The 20602-nt window shown below is 40.5% G+C and overlaps 1 protein-coding gene across 1 annotated transcript in view; it reads left to right on the top strand.

The window, feature by feature from the left end:
- Window positions 1-20602, top strand: part of MELK (maternal embryonic leucine zipper kinase) — a 66573-nt gene that overhangs the window by 26976 nt on the left and 18995 nt on the right. Inside the window, exons 9-11 of the mRNA XM_079791266.1 lie at window positions 9110-9178; window positions 10638-10736; window positions 15136-15222. Of these exons, the coding sequence (XP_079647392.1) occupies window positions 9110-9178; window positions 10638-10736; window positions 15136-15222 (255 nt within the window). The remainder of the gene's footprint in view (window positions 1-9109; window positions 9179-10637; window positions 10737-15135; window positions 15223-20602) is intronic.

Raw genomic sequence — 20602 nt, 5'->3', positions numbered from 1 at the left:
GGACTGTTGGGTCTGTAACACCCTTTAGGTAGGACACCACCTAAATCAACTGTCATTTCTGGGAAGGTACACAAGTTGAGAGTCCCAGGAGGCCCATTGCATACGTGATAGAAGTCTAAGGACACTAAGTTCAATCTTCAATTTTAAAATTTTTTTGACTAAGTAGTTTTCCCTATATCCCACCCTGGGAATTGCAGTAAGAAATTTTGCCTTAATATTCATGTAACTGCCATAATCATAGTCACTAGTGTTAACCTAAAGATAGAGTGAAAGGTAATGAGCATTTATTTGAGATTAAAAAAAAAAGGAGTTATTTGGGAAACACTGATTCAGGCAGAAACCCAAATAGTGTTCTGATTAGGAGGCATAGGAAAGGGGTATTTATGAGACAGGGGAGGGGAACAATTACATCAGTAGAGGAAGGCATTTCTATTGGTGCAGATAAGCTAACATAGTGGCACTAATTCTAAATATGTTTTTAATTTTAAATCTGGTAGTCATCAGTCCAGTAGTTATAATATCTGCTTTCTTGTTATACTTGCAAATATAACTGATGTGATTTGCTGATGGATGGGATGAGGGGAGTAACCTGAGCAACTAGGAAGTTGGAGCTGCTATCATCTGAGATGGAGAAGACTCCTGGTAGAGCAGGGATGATCAAGAATTCAGAATTGGACATACAGAATGTGTCCCTTTTGTCTAATTTTTCCAATTTATTGGCATGAGGTTATTTACCTAGTGACACTGTACAGTAGGTCCTCGGGTTATGTTGGAGATCCGTTCCTATGGCGCGACGTAACGTAAGTTGGAATCCACCTACATAAGCACCTACGTCACTCACATGGAGCACATACACAGCAGTAATGAAATGAAACAGTAAAAAAAAATTAAAAGAAAGATAACAATTCCTGACCTTTACTTGTGGTAAGTAAATAATAAAAAACATAAAGCACATATGTGAAAATGGTGGAACTTTTTTTTTTATAAGTAAATGGGAGATGGCGACTTAACCATGAAACGACGTACGTCAAGTCTGACGTAACCTGAGGACTATCTGTATACCAGATTTTATGTATTTTTTCAGATTAGTGTGTGTGTGTGTGTGTGTGTGTGTGTGTGTGTGTGTGTATGGAATCATATTTTATTTCCTTATACCACTCCTTCCTTACTGAAATTGAACTACGTTATATCCATGGTTTTCCTCATTTACTGACTTAAATCCAAACTTTGCTGTTTTTTTTAACCTATCCAGACCTAAAGTTTTGTGCTGTTTATTTGCCTTCATTTGCTGTTACTTCAAGTTCGTTCACATTCATATGCAGCCATGGAATTAATGCTCTTAATTATGAATGTATTGTTTCACCAATACAAGGTGAATGTACTAACATGCAAACTTCAGTATCCTCTACTTTTATTTTTTATTTGAGTCTACTACTGGATCCTGTATTAATCCTCTGGGGGGAGGAGAATTACCTTAAGATAATATAAAAGTGTTACATCCTAATAGTTGATATTTGATATTTTTGGTAAATCAAATACTTCTGCAGTGAAATGAATATGGTACAAAATGTCTAATTCTTGTTCAGTGGAGATTTAGCCTTCCTAATTAATATTATTTACTAATACTGTATATTCTTTGTTTCTCCTCTGGATTTCATTTTTTAGTTTTTCATGTGTTTGCAAGTTGAAAATTGATTCAAATTAGGACTTTTATGTATTATTGTGGAATTTAATTTCACACATTATAGATTTTGAAATTTATTGTAATCTTGGCTCAGAACTATTGTTCCGAGTCGCAGTGTAATAGTCTGCTGGTTGAATCTAATTAAGGTGTCGTATCACTTGCATGCAGTATGTATTTTTGCCTAGAATGTTCTAAAATTCCTCATTGGGGAATAACACTTCCCTCAGTTCTTGGTTTGATTTAAATACCCAGCAATATTTGACATACTGTATGGAACTCTTGTTTAAGAGGCAGACTTCGTTTACTGTTTTCATTTGTTGACTATTTTAACCAAAATGCTCAACTGCAATTTCCAGCATGATTACTGATAGATTGAATATTAATCTTATTAATGTCACCTATATTCATTTGCCATCACTACATTCAAAGACAAGCATGACTGTACTCTAGTTCTGAGTACACAAATATTAGGGGAGTATAAATAATTTAGTAAATGAAAGTTGAATAGCTTGAAAGTAAAATAGCTTTCTAACAAGTAAAATTTATAATTTTAAAGAAAATGAGCAAATTATCTCTTAATGAGATTATATTTTATAATTACAGAGCTGACTACAGTGCTATGATTATGTATGTGTTGGAGCAATCGCCTGCTTTCTTAGCACCATGTGAAAAATGAACAATTTCAAGCCCATTAGAATTCCCAGGATTATTTTATTAGCCACAGATCCTTTTTCCTCTCCCACTTGGGTTTTCTCGGCATTACCTATTTCTTGCTCTCTTTTTCAAGGTAATCATCCCTTAAATAAACAAGAATTCTCCAAAGACTGAGCTTAAACCAGGGTGGAGGGACACAGCCAAGGCTGTCACAGGGCCTTTTCTAGAGTTACTCTTCTCAAGATCTTTTCTGTCTGATCCTTAGATATATGCTTTAAGTATTAAAATAAGAAGCCTTTCTTTTTGGCTACCATTAGGCTTCCTTAGACCTTCCAGCACAGTACAGTAGAAAAAGTACTCTGTCTCTCTTCTAGTCCTAACTATACCCTTTTTTCCTCTGTAACAATCTTTCTCAACTTTGGCACTATTGACATTTTATTTTATTTTTAATCCTCACCCAAGGACATGTTTTTATTGTTTTTTTACAGAGAGAGGAAGGGAGAGGATAAGGGAGGGAGGGAGGAAGAGAGAGAGAAACATCGATGTGAGAGAGAAACATTGGTGGTTGCCTCCTATACGCTTCCCGACCAGGGATTCAACCCATAAAACCTTTTGGTGTACGGGACAACACTCCAACCAACTGAGCCATCCGGCCAGGGCACTATTGACATTTTGGACTAGGTAATTCTTTGTTGTAGGAGCTGTCCTGTACATTGTAGGATGTTTAGCAGCATCCCTGGCCTCTACCCACTCTGCCCATAGTAGCCCCCAAGTCATGACAATAAAAAATGTCTCCAGACACTGCCTGATGTTCCCTGGAGGAAAAAACACCCCCCCCCCCCCCCCCCCCCCCCCCGTTGAGAACCATTGCACTATAATACTGAACAAGCATTTGCTGTCCTTGACTGAGATGTAGTTTCTTCATCTGTGTAATGTGGTTGATAATCCCTGCCTACTGCACAGGATAAAAATATCTGTACAAATGCCCTGTGTGTTTTAAAGTACTGTGTACAAATAAGAAGTTGGATAAAGCTGGCAGCAGAACTCAGCTCTGGACTTTATTTCTGCTAGTATTTCAGTGCAGAGACTGAGCTGAGCAGGTCAGGTCATGGTGATGGGTCACCGGCCTTCTGACTTGTAGAAGGTACTCTGCAGTCTTTATTCAGTTAATTTTGTCTTTCATTAATTTTGGGGGCCCTGTGAAGTTTGCCCTATCAGACTATATTCCTTAGTTCCCAAAGTTACCATAAACAATTCTGTGCTGAATGTTCCTATCCATAAGTTTTTGCATACCACATTATTTGTTGAGGATAAATTGCTAGGAGTGAAATTGCTGGATCAAGGATATACAATTTTGAATGTGTTTTATACATATGTATTTCCAAATTACTCTTCATAAAAGTTTATATCCTCTAGTTGTATATATAGCCACTCTTGTCCCTGAACTCTTACTGAGTGATTTTTTTTTAAAGTTTGTCAGTTTGATAGAGAACAGATGGTATCATATTTTTGTTTAAATTAATTATTTTCATTACTAGATTATTTTAACATTTCATGTTTATTGGCCATTTACAAGTTCTTGTTTTGGGCATTACCTGTGACTATTCTTTGCCCATTTTCTTTTGAAATGCATGCCTTTTTATCCCATTACTGCATTTATTATTGAGCACCTTTTATATGCTAGGGCCTTACAGTCTAGATCAGTGATGGGCAAACTTTTGAGCTTGGTGTGTCAAACTTCACCAAAAAACTGAGCATAACTCGGGTAGTGTGTCACTTTGAGGAAAAAACTAACTCCAAGACTCTAGTCGCAAATGTTTCATCCTCAGGAGCAGCAAATGTTTCATCCTCGGCATGCGGCTGCATGTCATCAGAAATGGCTACGTGTGTCAGTGCTGACACATGTGTCATAAGTTCGCCATCACTGGTCTAGATGGACAGCACAGACAAAATCCCTGTAATTAAAGAGCTTATAGTCTAATTAGAGGCCCAGTGTACGAATCCGTGGGGTCCCTCAGCCTGGCCTGCAGGGATAGGGCTGAAACCAGCTCTCTGACATCCTTAGAGGGGTCCCGGATTGCGAGAGGGCGGTTCTCGGGTGACACACACCAGAATCAGGCTCCCTCCCCTCTGGTTCTGGGTGCATCACCTGAGAACCACAGCTGCCAAGTCACCACAGCTTGGCAGCTCCTGCGGTGAGCATCTGCCCCCTGGTGGTCAGTGAGCATCATAGCTACTGGCCGGTTGGCCAGTTGTTTAGGCTTTTATCCTATCTAATAAAAGAGTAATATGCAAATTGACTGTCACTCCAACACACAAAATGGCTGCCCCATGTGGTCAAATATGGCTGCCCCCAAGTGGACACAAGATGGCTGCCACAAGATGGCCGGCAGGGGAGAGCAGTTGGGAGGGACCAGGCCTTCAAGGGAGGGCAGATAGGGTTGAACGGGCCAGCAGGGGAGGACAGTTAGGGTTGACTGGACCAGCAGGGAAGGGCAGTTGGGGGCAACCGGGCTGACAGGGGAGGACAGTTGGGGGTGATCAGGCCTGCAGGGGAGGAAAGTTGGGGGGAACCCAGGCCTGCAGGGAAGGGCAGATGGGGGCGACCAGGCTTGCAGGGGAGGGCACTTAGGGTTGACTGGTCCAGCAGGGGAGGACAGTTGGGGGCGACTGGGCTGGCAGGGCAGGGCAGTTAGGGGAGACCAGGCCTGCAGGGGAGGGCATTGCGGGCAACCAGGCCAGCAGGGGAGAGCAGTTAGGGGCTACCAGGCCAGCAGGGGAAGGCAGTTGGGGGGGGGCAGGCATGCAGGGGAGGGCAGTTGTGGGAGGACCAGGCCTGCAGGGGAGCAGTTAGGCGTCAATCAGGCTGGCAGGGAAGTGGTTAGGGCGTGATCAGGCTGGCAGGCAGAAGTGGTTAGGGGCAATCAGGACGGCAAGCAGGCGAGTGGTTGGGAGCCAGCAGTCCTGGATTGTGAGAGGGATGTCCGACTGCCCATTTAGGCCCGATCTAAACAGGTGGTCGAACATCCCTCGAGGGGTCCCAGATTGGAGAGGGTGCAGGCTGGGCTGAGGGACACACCACCCCCTGTGTACGAATTTTGTGCACTGGGCCTCTAGTATATATATATAGATGTAGTGAGGCAGAAAATAAATAAATATGTCATTTGACAAGTGGGGATGGGACTATAAAGAAAAGTAGACATGAAAAGGAGGCAGATGATGGGGTAGAGAAGGGAGGGGAAGCTATTTATAAAGGTGGTCAGGGGAGGCCTCACTGATAACACTGAATTTAAGTGGAAATCTGAAGAAGATTAAGGCATAGTCAGTGTAGATATTGGGGAAAGTATTATAGTCGGAGGGAACAAAGTGCAAAGGCCCTAAGGCATGACTGTTTATGAGTGAGGGGGATAGTTAGGAGGTGAATTTGAGAGGTAACCAGGAGTGGGCTGGATGGGGAAATACAAACCAGGCAGGGTCTTAGAGCCGGAGTAAGGAATTTGGATTTCATCCTGAGCAAGATGGGGCGATAGTAGAGTTTGGAGTAATAACGTGACATGACCAGACTCTGTATATATTTTTTAAGATCTAATTGGCTTTATTAAGTAATTCATGGATCGGGCAGCATCCCATCTAGCAAATAGAAGGGTACTCCCAGGTCAGAGAACATTGGTGGTGGTAGTGGAGACTAGTCTGTGGGGGACAGTGGTGAAATCTGGAAGACCAGCTAGGAGCCCCTTGCAATATGCCAGGTGAGAGAATTTAGTGATGTGGAGGCCGTGACAGGTGATTCTGGATATATTTTGAACATAGAAGCAGTAGATTTTGCTGATGGGTTGGATGTGAAGTGTGAGAGAAAGAGGAGCTAAAGATGATGCCAAGTGTTTCGCCTGGGCACCTGGTAATGTAGTTGCCATTTGCTGAGATGCGGGGGATGTGGGAAGAACAGGTTTGGTGGTGGTGAAATCTTAATGATTTGTGAGAGTTTTTTTTATCTCATGAAATATATTAATCTTTTGTCATTTAGGTAGAAATGGTTCCCCCCACCCCCCAATTTGCTATTAATTAACCTTGTTAGTGGTGTTTCGCTATACAGAAATGCCAGCTTTTTATTTTGTCATAGTTTTTGGTTTTGCTATCATGTCTAGAAAGACTCTAAAAATAATCACCTATGTTTTCTTTACATACTCTTATGGTTCTGTATTTGTATTTAACTCTTTAATCTGGGTGGAATTAATTTTGGTGTAGACTGTGAATTACAGTTCAATCTTAATTTTGCTCAAATAATTAACCTGTTATCCTGGCAGCATTAAACAATTTGTTCTCTGCTAAGAGAAATGATTATATCATTTCCTCTGAATTGGGAAACAGGGGTGTGTGGCAGGTTGTTTAGAAATATTCTGTTACGTGTTAGTGTTTCGCAAGCCCCTGGCCTTATTTTCAGTTGAGGACTTGGTGATTATAGTTTCTGAGTATACCAGATTATAAACATTTGTCTTCTGAGCCCCTTCCATTCCCAAAAGAGGTGCTTGCTTTAGAAGTTGGCTTTCATTGGTTTCCCTCTAAATTCTGCCTTGTGGATGATATGTGACCTGTTTTTAACCACAGCATATGTCCTGCCACCAAATATGCCTTTTCTAAAAACTATCTCATTTTGTCAACTGATAATTGTTCCTAGATTGTAAACTAAAATTTGCTTCAGCAACACAAAATTGATTACAGTGCATATTACAGATTCCAAAGCCCTATAACCTTTATGTTTTCCACTAGAGGCCTGGTGCACCAAATTCATGCAAGGGGGTATGTGTGTTCCTCAGCCCAGCCTGCACCCTCTCCAATCTGGGACCCCTCGAGGGATGTCCGACTGCCCATTTAGGCCCGATCCTGCTGGGATCAGGCCTAAATGGGAAGTTGGACATTCCTCTCACAATCCAGGACTGCTGGCTCCCAACTGCTCGCCTGCCTGCCAGCCTGATCACCCCCTAACCACTCCCCTGCCAGCCTGATCGATGCCTAACTGCTCCCCTGCTGGCCCAATTGCCCCTAATTGCCCTCCCCTGCTGGCCTGGTCACCCCTAACTGCCCTCCCTTGCCAGCCTGGTCACCCCTAACTGCTCTCCCCTGCCGGCCTGGTCACCCCTAACTGTCTTCCTCTGCAGGCCTGGTCGCCCCTAACTGTCCTCCCCTGCAGGCCCAGTAGCTCCCAATTGCCCTCCCTTGCAGGCCTGGTCACCCCTAAGTGCCCGCCCCTGCTTGCTTGGTTGCCCCCAACTGCCCTCCCCTGCAGGCCTGGTCACCCCTAAGTGCCCACCCCTGCTGGCTTGGTCACCCCCAACTGCCCTCCCCTGAAGGCCAGGTCGTTCACAACTGCCTCTTCCCCCCCGCCCCCCCGCAGGCCTGGTTGCCCCTAACTGCCCTCCCCTGCCGGCCTGGTCACCCCTAACTGCTCTCCCCTGCTGGCCTGGTCGCCCCCAACTGCCCCCTCCTGCAGACCTGGTTCCCCCCAACTGCTCTTCCCTGCTGGCCTGGTCACCCCCAACTGCCCTCCCCTGCAGGCCTGGTCCCTCCCAACTGTCCTCCCCTATAAGCCTGGTCGCCCCCAACTGCCCTCCTCTGCAGGCCTTGTCCCTCCCAACTGCTGCTCCCCTGCAGGCCTGGTCCCCCCAACTGCCCTCTCCTGCAGGCCTGGTCCCCCCCTTAACTGCCCTCCCCTTCAGGCCTGGTTCCCCCCAACTGTCCTCCCCTATAAGCCTGGTCGCCCCCAACTGCCCTCCTCTGCAGGCCTTGTCCCTCCCAACTGCTGCTCCCCTGCAGGCCTGGTCTCCCCAACTGCCCTCTCCTGCCGACCTGGTCAACCCTAACTTCCCTCCCCTGCAGGCCTGATCATCCCCAACTGCCCTCCCTTTCAGGCCTGGTCCCTCCCAACTGCTCTCCCCTGCTGGCCTCATTGCCCACAACTGCCCTCCCCTGCTGGCCATCTTGTGGCGGCCATCTTGTGTCCACATGGGGGCAGCCATCTTGTGTGTTGGAGCGATGGTCAATTTGCATATTACCTCTTTATTATATAGGACTTTTACAGTCTCTGTACTCTAGTCCTTCTCTGATATGTGGATAATTTAGAGGTGATAATAGTATTTAATTTGCTGGATTTTTTTCCCTTTAAGGCAAGAAATGGATTTCTTTCTTTTTTTTTTTTTTAATATATATTTTATTGATTTTTTACAGAGAGGAAGAGAGAGGGATAGAGAGTTAGAAACATCGATCAGCTGCCTCTTGCACACCCCCTACTGGGGATGTGCCCGCAACCAAGGTACATGCCCTTGACCGGAATCGAACCTGAGACCCTTGAGTCCGCAGGCCGACGCTCTATCCACTGAGCCAAACCGGTTTTGGCTGATTTCTTTTTTTTTTTTAAATAGATTTTTATTGATTTCAAAGAAGAAGGGAAGGGGAGAGAGAGATAGAAACATCAGTGAGAGAGGATCATTGATTGGCTGCCTCCTGCACACCCCACACTGGGGATCGAGCCCACAATCCAGGCATGTGCCCTTGACTGCAAATCGAACCTGGGACTTTTCAGTCCGCAGGCTGATGCTCTACTCACTAGAGCCAAGCCAGCTAGGACAAGAAATGGATTTCTTATGTTATTAATAATGATATTGAAATTTTAGAGTTGGGTGAAGTCTTCAAGCTTGTTTACCTTAGAAATTTGTGTCAAGGCTGATTGAACCTAACTTTCTTAAATGTTTTCTTTTTTTTTTTTTTTTTTTGCAGAAAGGGAAATATGAGGTTCCTAAGTGGCTCTCTCCCAGTAGCATTCTGCTTCTTCAACAAATGCTTCAGGTAAACTTTGTTGCTTAGTGTTTTTAAATAATAGAAGTCTATTGGAATTGTTTGACTCAACTTGAACATGTCTGTGGTGCTACTGCTATATTTGGAGGACAGCAAATTTAACTGTTAGCTTAAAAATTGCATTTATTATGTCTGCTGTACAAACATTCTCTCCTAGATGCTTTCTTAATTCTGTTGCAAATGCATTTTTTAGACCTCTGTTGCATGTCTTTGCTGATATGGTTTTCCCTCCTTTTTCTTAAGCATTGTCTGTTTTCTGTAACCAACTCTTGTTCCACTCTCTTCTGTTTCCTTGCCCCCCACTCTTGTACATTAGATATGTAATAGATACTTAATATATGCTTGAATGAGCTGATGTACAATTGGGTGGACCCCATGATCTAATTAGTGTAGTGGTTCTCAGATGTTAGCATGTGTCGCAATTGTCAGATGGGCTTGTTAAAACACCTATCGCTGGGCACCACCACCCTGAGGGTGTCTGATTCAATAGATCTGGGGCAAGACTAAGAATTTGTACTTCTTACAAGCTCCCAGATGACACTGATGCTGCTGGGACACACTTTGAGAACCACTGATTTAGAAAAATGGCCTCTGAGAGGGAAAGTCAGGAATGCTGAGGTCTAAGTATTCACCCTCCCAATAATATGCATGCCACCTACTCTAGTTCTGATCTATAAAATGACGATTCTTGGCCTGGCCTCTGTTATGGATTGTTATGAGGATAACATGAGATTAATAGGAAACACTTTGAAAATATGAATACCTTATTAGTGCAGTTTTTTTCATTATTATGTATTCAGAATATCTCCCAGTTTTTCCATCTATTAAGTGCCATCTCCACTTTTTATTCAAAATTTACCTCTGGCTCACTCACCTTGATTAAGTAGGGCCAGACCACCAAATCTCTATAATGAGATTGAAAACACCTTGTCCTTTCTTTTAAACGCCAAAAAACTTAATCTTTGTTGATTAATTTTCCTCTCCTCATATTTGAAAATTACAAATGGAAAAGAAAGGTGTGCTTTTCAACTTGTTCTATGTGATTGTAAGCTCCTCAGGAGGTAGAGATTGCATATTCAGTATGAATGCCCTGCATTGTGGCTGCTTGAATATTAAATTGGTGAATATTTCCTGTGAATAGGTTTTCCAGCAAAAGACTATTGCATCATACAATAGATTGGCTGAACTTCATGAATAATGTCCATACCAATGAAGTTCGTGTTTGTTAAACATTTATCTCCTAAGCCTATGTTGGTTGCTATAGTTTTCTTGCTTCTATTGCCTTTCTAAAAGAATTTATTCCAAGGCCATTTTAAGGTCTTTGACAGCATTTTTGTGATGATAAAGTTTACATCTGTTCTGATGAATTTTGAGTTCTCAGGAGGAAAAGAGTTGTTCTATGTCCTTCGTTTGGAATGCTAATCTCTAGCTCCTTTTCCATGGCCACTAGGTGGACCCAAAGAAACGGATTTCTGTGAAAAATCTATTGAGCCATCCCTGGATCATGCAAGATTACAACTGTCCTGTTGAGTGGCAAAGCAAGAATCCTGTAAGTAAAATTAAATCCAGTAGAAATTAAAAAAAAATGTGTAAATTCAGAATCTATAATGATGTAGTAGTCTACATATAAAAGAAAGTGTACTTCATAGACTTATTTGTCAGATTGGTGTTTGGAAGACTTGCAACCTAATTGCGTATATTAGCCTGTTTCTCTCTCGGAGAGTGGTTATTAACCCAGACTGCATGAGAATCACTGGGACTTTTAAAAAGATGCCTTTGCCCCATCTCAGAACAATCTATGGATATTTTTAAAGCTCCCAGGTGTAGTGCTCTGAGACCAGTGCTCTGGGAATCATGGGCAAATTATTTAACATTATCAAAGCTAGTTATTCGTCTGTAAAAAAGTAGGTTAAACCAGTTCTGTCTACTTCCCAGAGTACTTATGAGCATATAGTCCTTTATGCTCTTAATATTTGTTTACTGATTCATTTAAAGATAACTAGTAAACCTATTACATTTTATCACAAATACATATTTTTATGAAAAATAACAAAAATGAATTTAGTAAGGAGAGTAGCATTGTTGTACATTTTTGAAAATTTCTTAAAAGTCTAGCTTAATAGAAGACACTGGGATCTGATGTGCATTCAGATAGTTTGTTTTTTAAACTTTATTTTTATTGTTGATGCTATTACAGGTGTCCTTATTTCTCCCCACCTTTGCCTACCTCCACCCCGAGCCCCCCACCCGCTTCCCTCTGGCCATCACCACATTGTTGTCTGTAGCTATGGGTTATACAGATATGTTTGGCTAATCCCTTAACATTCTTTTCATCCAGTCCGACCCACCCCCTTCCCCTCTGACAGCTGTATCCATGTCTCTGTTTCTATTTTGTTCAACAGTATATTTTGTTCACTAGATTCCACATATAAGTGAGATCATATGGTATTTGCCTTTCTCTTATTCAGATTTGATTGAAGCATATGAAAAGAAATGCAGCCTCACATACATATGTAGTAGGAAAATAGATAAGTATTTTAATAGCTTTTTCAGACAATTTGGGATAGTGTTTGGTATTTCATTAAAACTTGACAAGTGGTAGTTTCTTAAAGGTTAGTTGCATGTGGAATCTGACACCACATCAGTAAACTTTTTGTACTCTTAAATTAAATATCCTGGTCTGTCCATTGGCTCTTTTCCCCATGTGACATTATGCATTGGTCATTGGGGAAATATCGTTTTACTTAGTTATGCAGATCTTCCAAATGTTAACAGCTTTCATTATACAATATTAAAAAACACAAATTTCTTAAAGTTGTTATTGATCTCATCAGAAAAGTCTTTAATTATTGGAAAGCTGTCAAGCTCATGGTGGCAGATGTAAATTTCCCAAAAAGTTTTGCTTAAAAACCCAAATTAATGGCAACAAATACTGTCAGTTGTTTTTCTTGAAGTGACAGATTCACTTTATTTTTGAGAAAATGTCTGCCAGATATCCAAGTCTAAATAAAATTAATAACTTTTACTGCTTTGTCAATGATATTCTAAATGAAACTGTGTTTTTGTTTTGTTTTGTTTTTTTAACTGTGAGTGCACTACAAAGAATACAGTGTGTTAGTACAAGTTGGTGCCATTGTGTTGATTTTTACTAGGGCACCAGCAGTTTTACTCATCATTGCTTTTGTACCATCAGTGCAAATGTTAACACTGTGAAAAATGAAAAACAGTGTGTATATATATATATATATATATATATATATATATACACACACACTTTGTATATTAATTAACTATTGCTGTTTAAAAACCACCCCAAAATTTAGTGACTTGAAATTTGGGCTGACTCAGCCAGGCAGTTCTTGTGTGGGTCTTAACCTGGGGTTGCTCATGTGACTGCAGTCATCGGGTGACTCAGTTGTGGCTGTATGGTCTATGAGTCACTCAAAAGACCAGCGTATTGTGTTCAGTCGGCTAGCCCGGGCTTCTTGATATGGTGGCTGGATTCCAAAAGAAGGAAGAAAGTGGACAAGCTCTAATACTCATTTTTCAAGCCTCTGCTTGTATCATGCTTATTAATGTCCCTTTCTCCAAAGCAAGCCACATGTCAAAGCCCAGAGCCACTGTGGAAGGTGTACCCTTCAAGACTGGAGAATTCTTATCCCCTATTGATAAATAAGGAAATTGAGAAATGAAAAGTAACTATTTAAAAAATAAATGTAGTGAAAGTGGCATTGCTTTCCATCTTTGTAAATGTTTTCTAAATCTGGCTTTAATAGAAGACACTTGGATATTCATCTGCTTTTGCGCTCAGTCTGTTTTGATTGAAGCATATGAAGAAAATGTAGCCTCACAGATATGTAGTTAGAAAAGTACTTTAATACTTTAAAGGAGAAGAATTTTAATAGCCTTTTCAGATAATTGGGGATGTTCTCTGAAAACCCACTAACACTTATGCAATGAAGTGGGATATGTGCGTGTGTCAACAAAATAGCTTAGAGGTGCGTCTCAGACATGCCACAGTGTAGACTTGGTAGAGCTGTGAGATATTTGCTTTCTGGAACAATCACACCAATAAATATAAACACTCTTCCCTATGGCCAACTGGTCTTGGAAAAATAGACAGTGTTTTTTTAAGCCCCTTCACATTACTCTGCCCACTGTTATGGTCACGCAGCCTGAGCCAAACTCCCTCCTGATTCTCCTATGACTGTCAACTCCTAACACTTCGTTTCTCCATATTCCCTTTGGTTCGCCATGACATTATTAGTATCTACTGAGCAAGTACAGTTAGCTTTGCAACTTAGTTCTAACAGCTGTCAACAATGAGAGGCCAGGAACGGCAGAGTGTGCAGGTGTCTGAGCAGAGCAGCAGGGAAGTGCCCCTTGTGAAGTGGAGAGTAGGTGGTACAAATGCCTGTGTTCAGCCATTGGGGGTCATCATTTCTCCATGTGTGGGAGGGCTTTGCCTGTCTTCTTGGCCATGATTCTAATAGGATAGGATGCACTACGGTTTGCAGTAGAACAGATGCCAAAATGAAGAAAGTCTCTGATTTCAACAACAAAAATTATTTTAAATTGAGGCGCAGTATAAAGTAAAATGCATAGCTTTGGGTATTCCAAAAGAATATATAATTTTTCTCACATCTTAGTATAATAATTACAATATTAATTGAATATTTACTATATAGAATAGTGTGCTAATAAAGCAAGAACTCTCTGTATATTATACTACAGTATAGTATAGGTAGAGCCCCTAGGATAGTACCTTTAAGAGTCAGGTACTAGTCTATGGGCTTTATGTTTTTAACTCTTGTAATTCATTTAACCCTCATACCATCCCTCTGAAGTAGCAACTTATTGTTCCCATTTGGCAGATGAGTCAACAGAGGTCAAGGTCAAAGAACTAGTAAGCATAGAACCAAGATTTAAACCCAGACCGAAGAGCTCCAGAATGTAATGAATCGCATAGGTCAACTAGTTCAACTTCAGGACTTACTCTTCAGATATTGGACTAGGCACTCCACCTATGTACATTTGTCGTCTCTTTTACAGATGATGAAACTGAGGCTCAGAGAGACATAGTAACATGCTCAAGGTCACACAGTTATTTAATGATGTTACAATTAAAACCAAGGTCTATCTAATTCCAAAGCTTGTTATGTCAGGTTGTATTGACTCACAGTGGATAGGGATCACAGGGAGACATACCTTAGGGGGCAGGAGGGAGGTCCCATCATTGCAAGGATCTGAATACTTGGATGATTTCTATCCTTAAGCATAATAAAGTTTGTATTGAGGCTATCTCACTTCTTTGTTAATATTGTGCTTTGCTGGTACCTTCAGGATAATGACCACTGTACAACATCCATGGTAACATCATAAGGGCTTCTTGGATTGTGCTAACCACAAACATATCTGGAGGAACAATATGCTACAATTTGAGCCACTCTTTCACCAGTCTATTGTACAGTCACCGATTTGGATCCCCAGGTGACTGTTCTTTGATGAAAATGTCAGTGCAGCTCCTGTGGTAGAGATGGAGTATATAGTCCCTTGGTTGCATAACAGAATTTTAGCAATTGATCCGATGATATTGGGGCTATGAAGGCTGGGGAAAAGCTCATCTTCTTGAGTTATTGCCACCTGCTTATATCTTTAAAAATTATGGAGAATGTTTATTCTTACCCAAGAGCTTTATAAACGTGTGTTGCTTTTATATATTGGTGTTTGGTTTTATAAGGTAATTAGGTAATTTTAAAATTTCAAAACAAATGCAGGATGGGGAAAATGTAGGTTTATAGTTGTTTGTATAGAAAATAACACAATAATTAATAAATAATAATACAAGAATAAACTCTGTTTTATGTACTCGTAACTGTAAACCTACTTTTGCCCTACCCTGTATTTTATAATTTTTTTATTAATAAAGTTTATAATTTTTTTTTTAGCTCATTCACCTTGATGAAGATTGTATAACAGAACTTTCTGTACATCATAAAAACAACAGGCAAACAATGGAGGATTTAATTTCATTGGTAAGAAATACAACATGAATTTGAGAGTAATACTATTTCATTGCTCTTGATGTTAATCAGTATATTAAAAAAATAGGGTAGCATTGTCAGACCTGTGATTTTATCATGGGTGTAACTATTGCACTTATTATTATTATTTTTAGAGAGAGGAAGATGGGGGGGAGAGACATCCATGTGAGAGAGAAACATTGATCAAGTGCCTCCCATTTGTGCCCTGACTGGGGATGGAACCTACAATCTAGGTATGTGCCCGGACCACTGCATCCTTTTGGTGTAGAGGACAATGTTCCAAACAACTGAGCCACCTGGCCAGGGCTATTGCAGTTATTTTATATTAATGTATGATTTCTACTCAACTCTTTCTTAATGTCTGCTGGACAGCCTTTTAAAAAATGACATTGGTTAAAGAGAATTATAGTGGGGGAAAATTAAGAAACAGAACAAACTAGTCCAGGGCATTGACAGAGTTCTGATTCTGACTACTTTAAATTCTCTAACATGGAATTATGATCCTGCTGTAAAAATTAAGGTAAATACAAAATAGTTTCCTTCTTAGCTAAAAGCAACCCTGTAGCATCACATCACTCCTAAGCTTATGAACCAAATACTGTGAAATTATTATCATGATTTCTGGTGTTGAGTCATTTTAGCTCTTTCAGATGCTTAAATCCAGATTACGTATATCCTAGAGGTAGAGCCACTCAGAGCTGTCTCTGAATATACTGTAAATGCTGGGCTGGGCTTGTGCCCTAATTTTCTCTTGTTCATTCTATGTCTTTTCATCACCTATGCTTTGTATGTTTTTTTTTTTTTTTCCTGTTTTCTAACTTGAAGGTAAAGGCCTTAAGAATTCTTTCTTTCTTTTTTTTTTTTTTTTTAAACTAAACAAAACTTTGCTAAGGCACAGTTCTTTTACGTGAGGAGGTGATAGAAAAAAAAAGGAATTCTTTTGAATGACATAATAAGCAAAGGCTCTGGAGTATGTCTGGAAAACAGAATGATAATTTACTTTTTGTGGAATGAAAAGGAATGGCAAGAATTGGGAACTGCTGCAAGATATGTAGGTCCTTAGTTTTTTACAATAAAATGTGAAGTTTTCATATAAGCAACTTAAAAAACTGCATGATTTTTTTCTTTGGGATGATCTTTAATAGAAGTCTGTTTTTCAAATACATAACATTTCTTTTTAAAGTTTTATTATAGAAAATCTCAAACACCTATAAAAGTGGAGAGAATAGTATAATAACAGTGATCTTCCGTGTACTCATCATCCAGTTTCAACAGCTGTTAAAATTTTGCTAATTTCATCTATAGCCCAACACCCTCCCTCATCTGCACTTTAAGCTGGGTATTTCAAAGAAAATCCCATACATCATGTCATTTTATCCAGAAAAAATTTCATATGAGATTTACAAATTTTTAAAATTTGAATCTTAAAAGTAACATACTCAGAATTTCAAGAATAATTGAAAAAAAAAGGTCTTTAAAATAGTATCCTTTATGTGGTCTCTAAATACAATTTTGAAAATTAGGAGTGAAATGGAACTAGGAATTGTCTTCTTTACATCTGACACAGAAAACAGTAGATAATATTATTCCTCACCTGAGGATATTTTTCCACTGACTTTTAGAGAGTGGCAGGGAGAGGGAGAGTCAGAGAGAAACATTGATGTGAGGAAGACACATCAATTGGTTGCCTCCCACATGCACCCTGACCAGGGCCTGCATTTGACTCCTGGTCGAAGTACTTACCTTTGACCAGGAATCAAACCCGGGACCCTTCAGTGTGTGGGTTGACGATTTATCCACTGAGCCAAACCAGATAGGGCCATAAGCACTCTTAAATTGCTGTTTTTTATATATGTAGAAGTCAGAGTTTCATATGTCTTATGATTTGGAGCTGTCTCATTGAGATTCCCAGCAGCAGTGCTAGAGCTTTCACTTCATTGCTTTCCTTACTTTCCCCCAATTCTTCCTGCTATGAGTGGCTCTGATTGTGGGAGTTCTAGTCATCTGGTTGGGGAACTTCACTGAGGGTCACATGTGCATATGAGAACCGATTCAGACCAAGGCATCCCTTTACCCCACTCCTGCAATGCAAATACCCATGTATTCTGGTGGTGGGAGTTTAAAGATTGAAGGTCTTGGGAGCAAGGTCAGGGGAAGGATAGTGGATTACTCTTCAATTTTTCAAACCCCCTGTACCAATAGCTATCTTTCCTCAGCCCAGGTGCTTGGGGAGTTCTTTAATATTTGGTCTGTCTGAACAGTGATGGGATTTTAAAAATGTTTTTAGTTTTCTAGAAATGGTACTTTCTTTATAACAGGTAAAGCTATTGCTTTACTTTCAGACATTTGACTTTCAAAAGAGGGAACTGTCTAAAAGATAAGGGAGACATTGGTTGTGTTAGACTTGAGGATTGACATCACCTGAAAGCGAAACTAATGTGTTGATTTATCTGTTATTCAACACAGAACTCCCCTGTGCACCTTATCATAATGAGTAATATGCAGAGGCTATGGTAAAAAAGTTATAAAAAGGATGCTTTCTATGCCTCGGAGGAAAAGAGGGCTTAGAGGATGATTGTAAAACTCCTAGGCATGCTTAGAAAACTCCATTTAAAACGCTAGGACCATCCAGGTGTTGTTTGCAATGCCTGGGTTATGCCATTGTTGATAAGCAAGTGGCAACTTGTTTCTTAGCCATGTTCTCTAATTAGTTTATGGCATCTTTTTCAAAAAGGTGGCTGTCAGAGATGAGACCATAGATGTGGGAGGTGGGAAAAAAATCTTTAATGTAGTTTTTGGAAAATGGAGAGTAATTCTAACTACATAGTTTTCACCTGGTTCCCAAGTACTTTCTCCATGAAACCTTTTCCCATGCCCTGTCTGGATTAAAGGAAATGTTCTGTGATAATTCATCACAGTAGCTTATACTTCTCCCACTAGATGGATAGATCCATTGTATAAATTTCAAAGCATATATTATTGTGGCCATCTGAAATATTAACTGATCAAGTCTACTAATAAAAACAACTGGTAGTAGACCTCTTTGAATCATGTACTTTGCGAGGAGATACATAGCATTTAAATATTATCGGTGTTATTAAAATTGAACACCTTGCAGGCAGAGAGTCTCATAGTCTTATGGGTACATTATTGAGAAATTTTCATTTAAGCACAGTGGATTGAACAAATATGTTTGCATCCAACATTTTCTAAAACCTCACAAAAATAACAAAGGGAGAAAAGGGCAAGAAAAATCACAGTGAAGAGAATGAGAGAGGAGATAAAAGTAATGTCACTAAAATTGGAAGTTATGAAGTAGATAAGTGGGCGCTGGCATCGCATTTTGGAGAAAGCTGAGAGCCTAAATGCCTGCGATGGGAAAGGGCAATCAGCAACCTGGTTAGAGCGCTGGAGCTCCAGAAAGGCTTGGGGGTCAGGGTGCCTGGAGCCTCTGAAATCAGGGAAGTGAGCAGCTGGAAACTAGGAAGGTCTGTTGAAAGTCTGTATTGGAAGCGTTTAGAACCCAAGTCCCTTTTTCTACCTGTGCCGCGTGACAGCCACCTCTTCCCCACCCCAGCAGAAGATTGGGGACATTGAACAAGAGGCACTCTGTACCAGACATAGCTCAGGTGGGGGCAATGAGCTGTTTTGAAAAGGATGCATGGACACACACAGTCCTCATATTGAATGGTGAATCACTGCCTCTAACCCCCTTCACTGTTCAACTCTGAGAATGCTGGAGCTAGGATTTTATCCTGTTTGCAGTGAGGGTGGGGAAAATATTGGGAGATTCCTCTCTAGGGGAAAGCCAGGAGAAAAAAAACCTACTTGCTATAGCAATGGTTGGGAGTTCAGTTTTCTTGTGTGTATTTACCTTAGAGCTGTGATTTTCAACCTTTTTCATCTCACAGCACCCATAAACTAATTACTAAAATTCTGCAGCACACCAAAAATATATTTTATGCCAGTCTGACAAAAACATAGGTGTAATTTTGATTCATTCACACCTGATGGCTGTTGTAGTGTTGGCTGTTGTCATTTTTTATTTGACAATCTAAGGGAAATGAGGTCAGTACCCCTGACTAAATAGGCAGGTATTGCATGATTTAAAAATTCTTGCAGAACAGCAGTTGAAACCACTGCCTTAGAGAAAAGTCCCTAAGGTGTTAAGCAGCCTCAGACTACACATAGAGCCTTTAATTAGCTGTGTTATTATAATTCTTCACTTTTAAATAGAGACAGACAGCCAAAGATCACCAGATATTTGAGGAAAGCCTCTAACATGAAGCCACAGGTCAAAATAAACGGTGTGGGGTTGGCCAGGAGAAGGAAGAAAAAGTAAAGATATTCAGAGGGTGGGGGTGGGGGGCGCGGGGAGAAAGATAACAGGAAGTGGGGAAAAATGGCTAAGCAATGATAACTAACATTCTTGGAGATAAGAGAAGCTATTTCTTTTTTGAAATAAGATGACTAAAAAGAACATTTCAAGAAATAGCTCTTGGAAATTTAAAATATGACCAAAAGAAAAAAAAAACTCAGTAGAAATGTTTGGAAAATGAGTTAATGTGAAACCTTCTGAAAGTAGAACCTAAAAACAAAGAGATGCACAAATAGAAGAGAGGGTGTAAGAAAGGTCCTACATACAAATAATATAAGTTACAGGAAGATAAAACAGAGGAAAGAAGGGAAGAAACCACTGAAGAAATATTCCAGAAAAGAGTTTCTAAGAACAAAGGGGCTTAACCAGGGCTTAGAAAAATGATGAAAATAGATCCACACAAGGGCCTGCTGGAGTGAAATTTCAGAAAACTGGGGAAAGGAAGATTCAAAAAGTATCAGGGACAAAAACCAAAAAAGATCATACACAAAGTCTTGGGAATCAGAAAGGCTTTAGATTTTTCCATAGCTATACTAGAAGCGAGAACCATGGATCTATGTCTTCAAAACTGAAAATTATTATCAACCTAGAATTCTATACTTTGCCAAACGAGAATCAAATGTGTGGATAGAATGCAGTCATTTGTCAGACAAGCAAGCTTTCAAAAAATTTACCTACCATTCATTTTACCCTCAGGAAGTTATTGGAGATGTTTCCACCAGAACAGGAAAGTAAACCAAGAAAAAGGAATACTTAGGCCCTTGCTAGTGTGTCTAGTTGGTTGGAGCATCATTCCATACACCAGAAGTTGGCGGGTTTGATTCCCTGCCAGGGCACATCCCTGGGTTTCAGCTTCGATCCCCAGTCTGGTTGCGTGCAGAAGGCAACCAATGGATATTTCTCTCTTACATTGATGTTCCTCCCTCCCTCCCTTCTTTCCTCCTTTCCTCCCTCTCTCTAAGATCAATGAAAGAAAGAAAGAAAGAAAGAAAG

This window comes from Cnephaeus nilssonii, assembly GCF_951640355.1.
Source record: "Cnephaeus nilssonii genome assembly, chromosome: 14".
Classification (NCBI taxonomy): domain Eukaryota; kingdom Metazoa; phylum Chordata; class Mammalia; order Chiroptera; family Vespertilionidae; genus Cnephaeus; species Cnephaeus nilssonii.
This window is presented reverse-complemented; position numbering and strand designations above follow the sequence as displayed.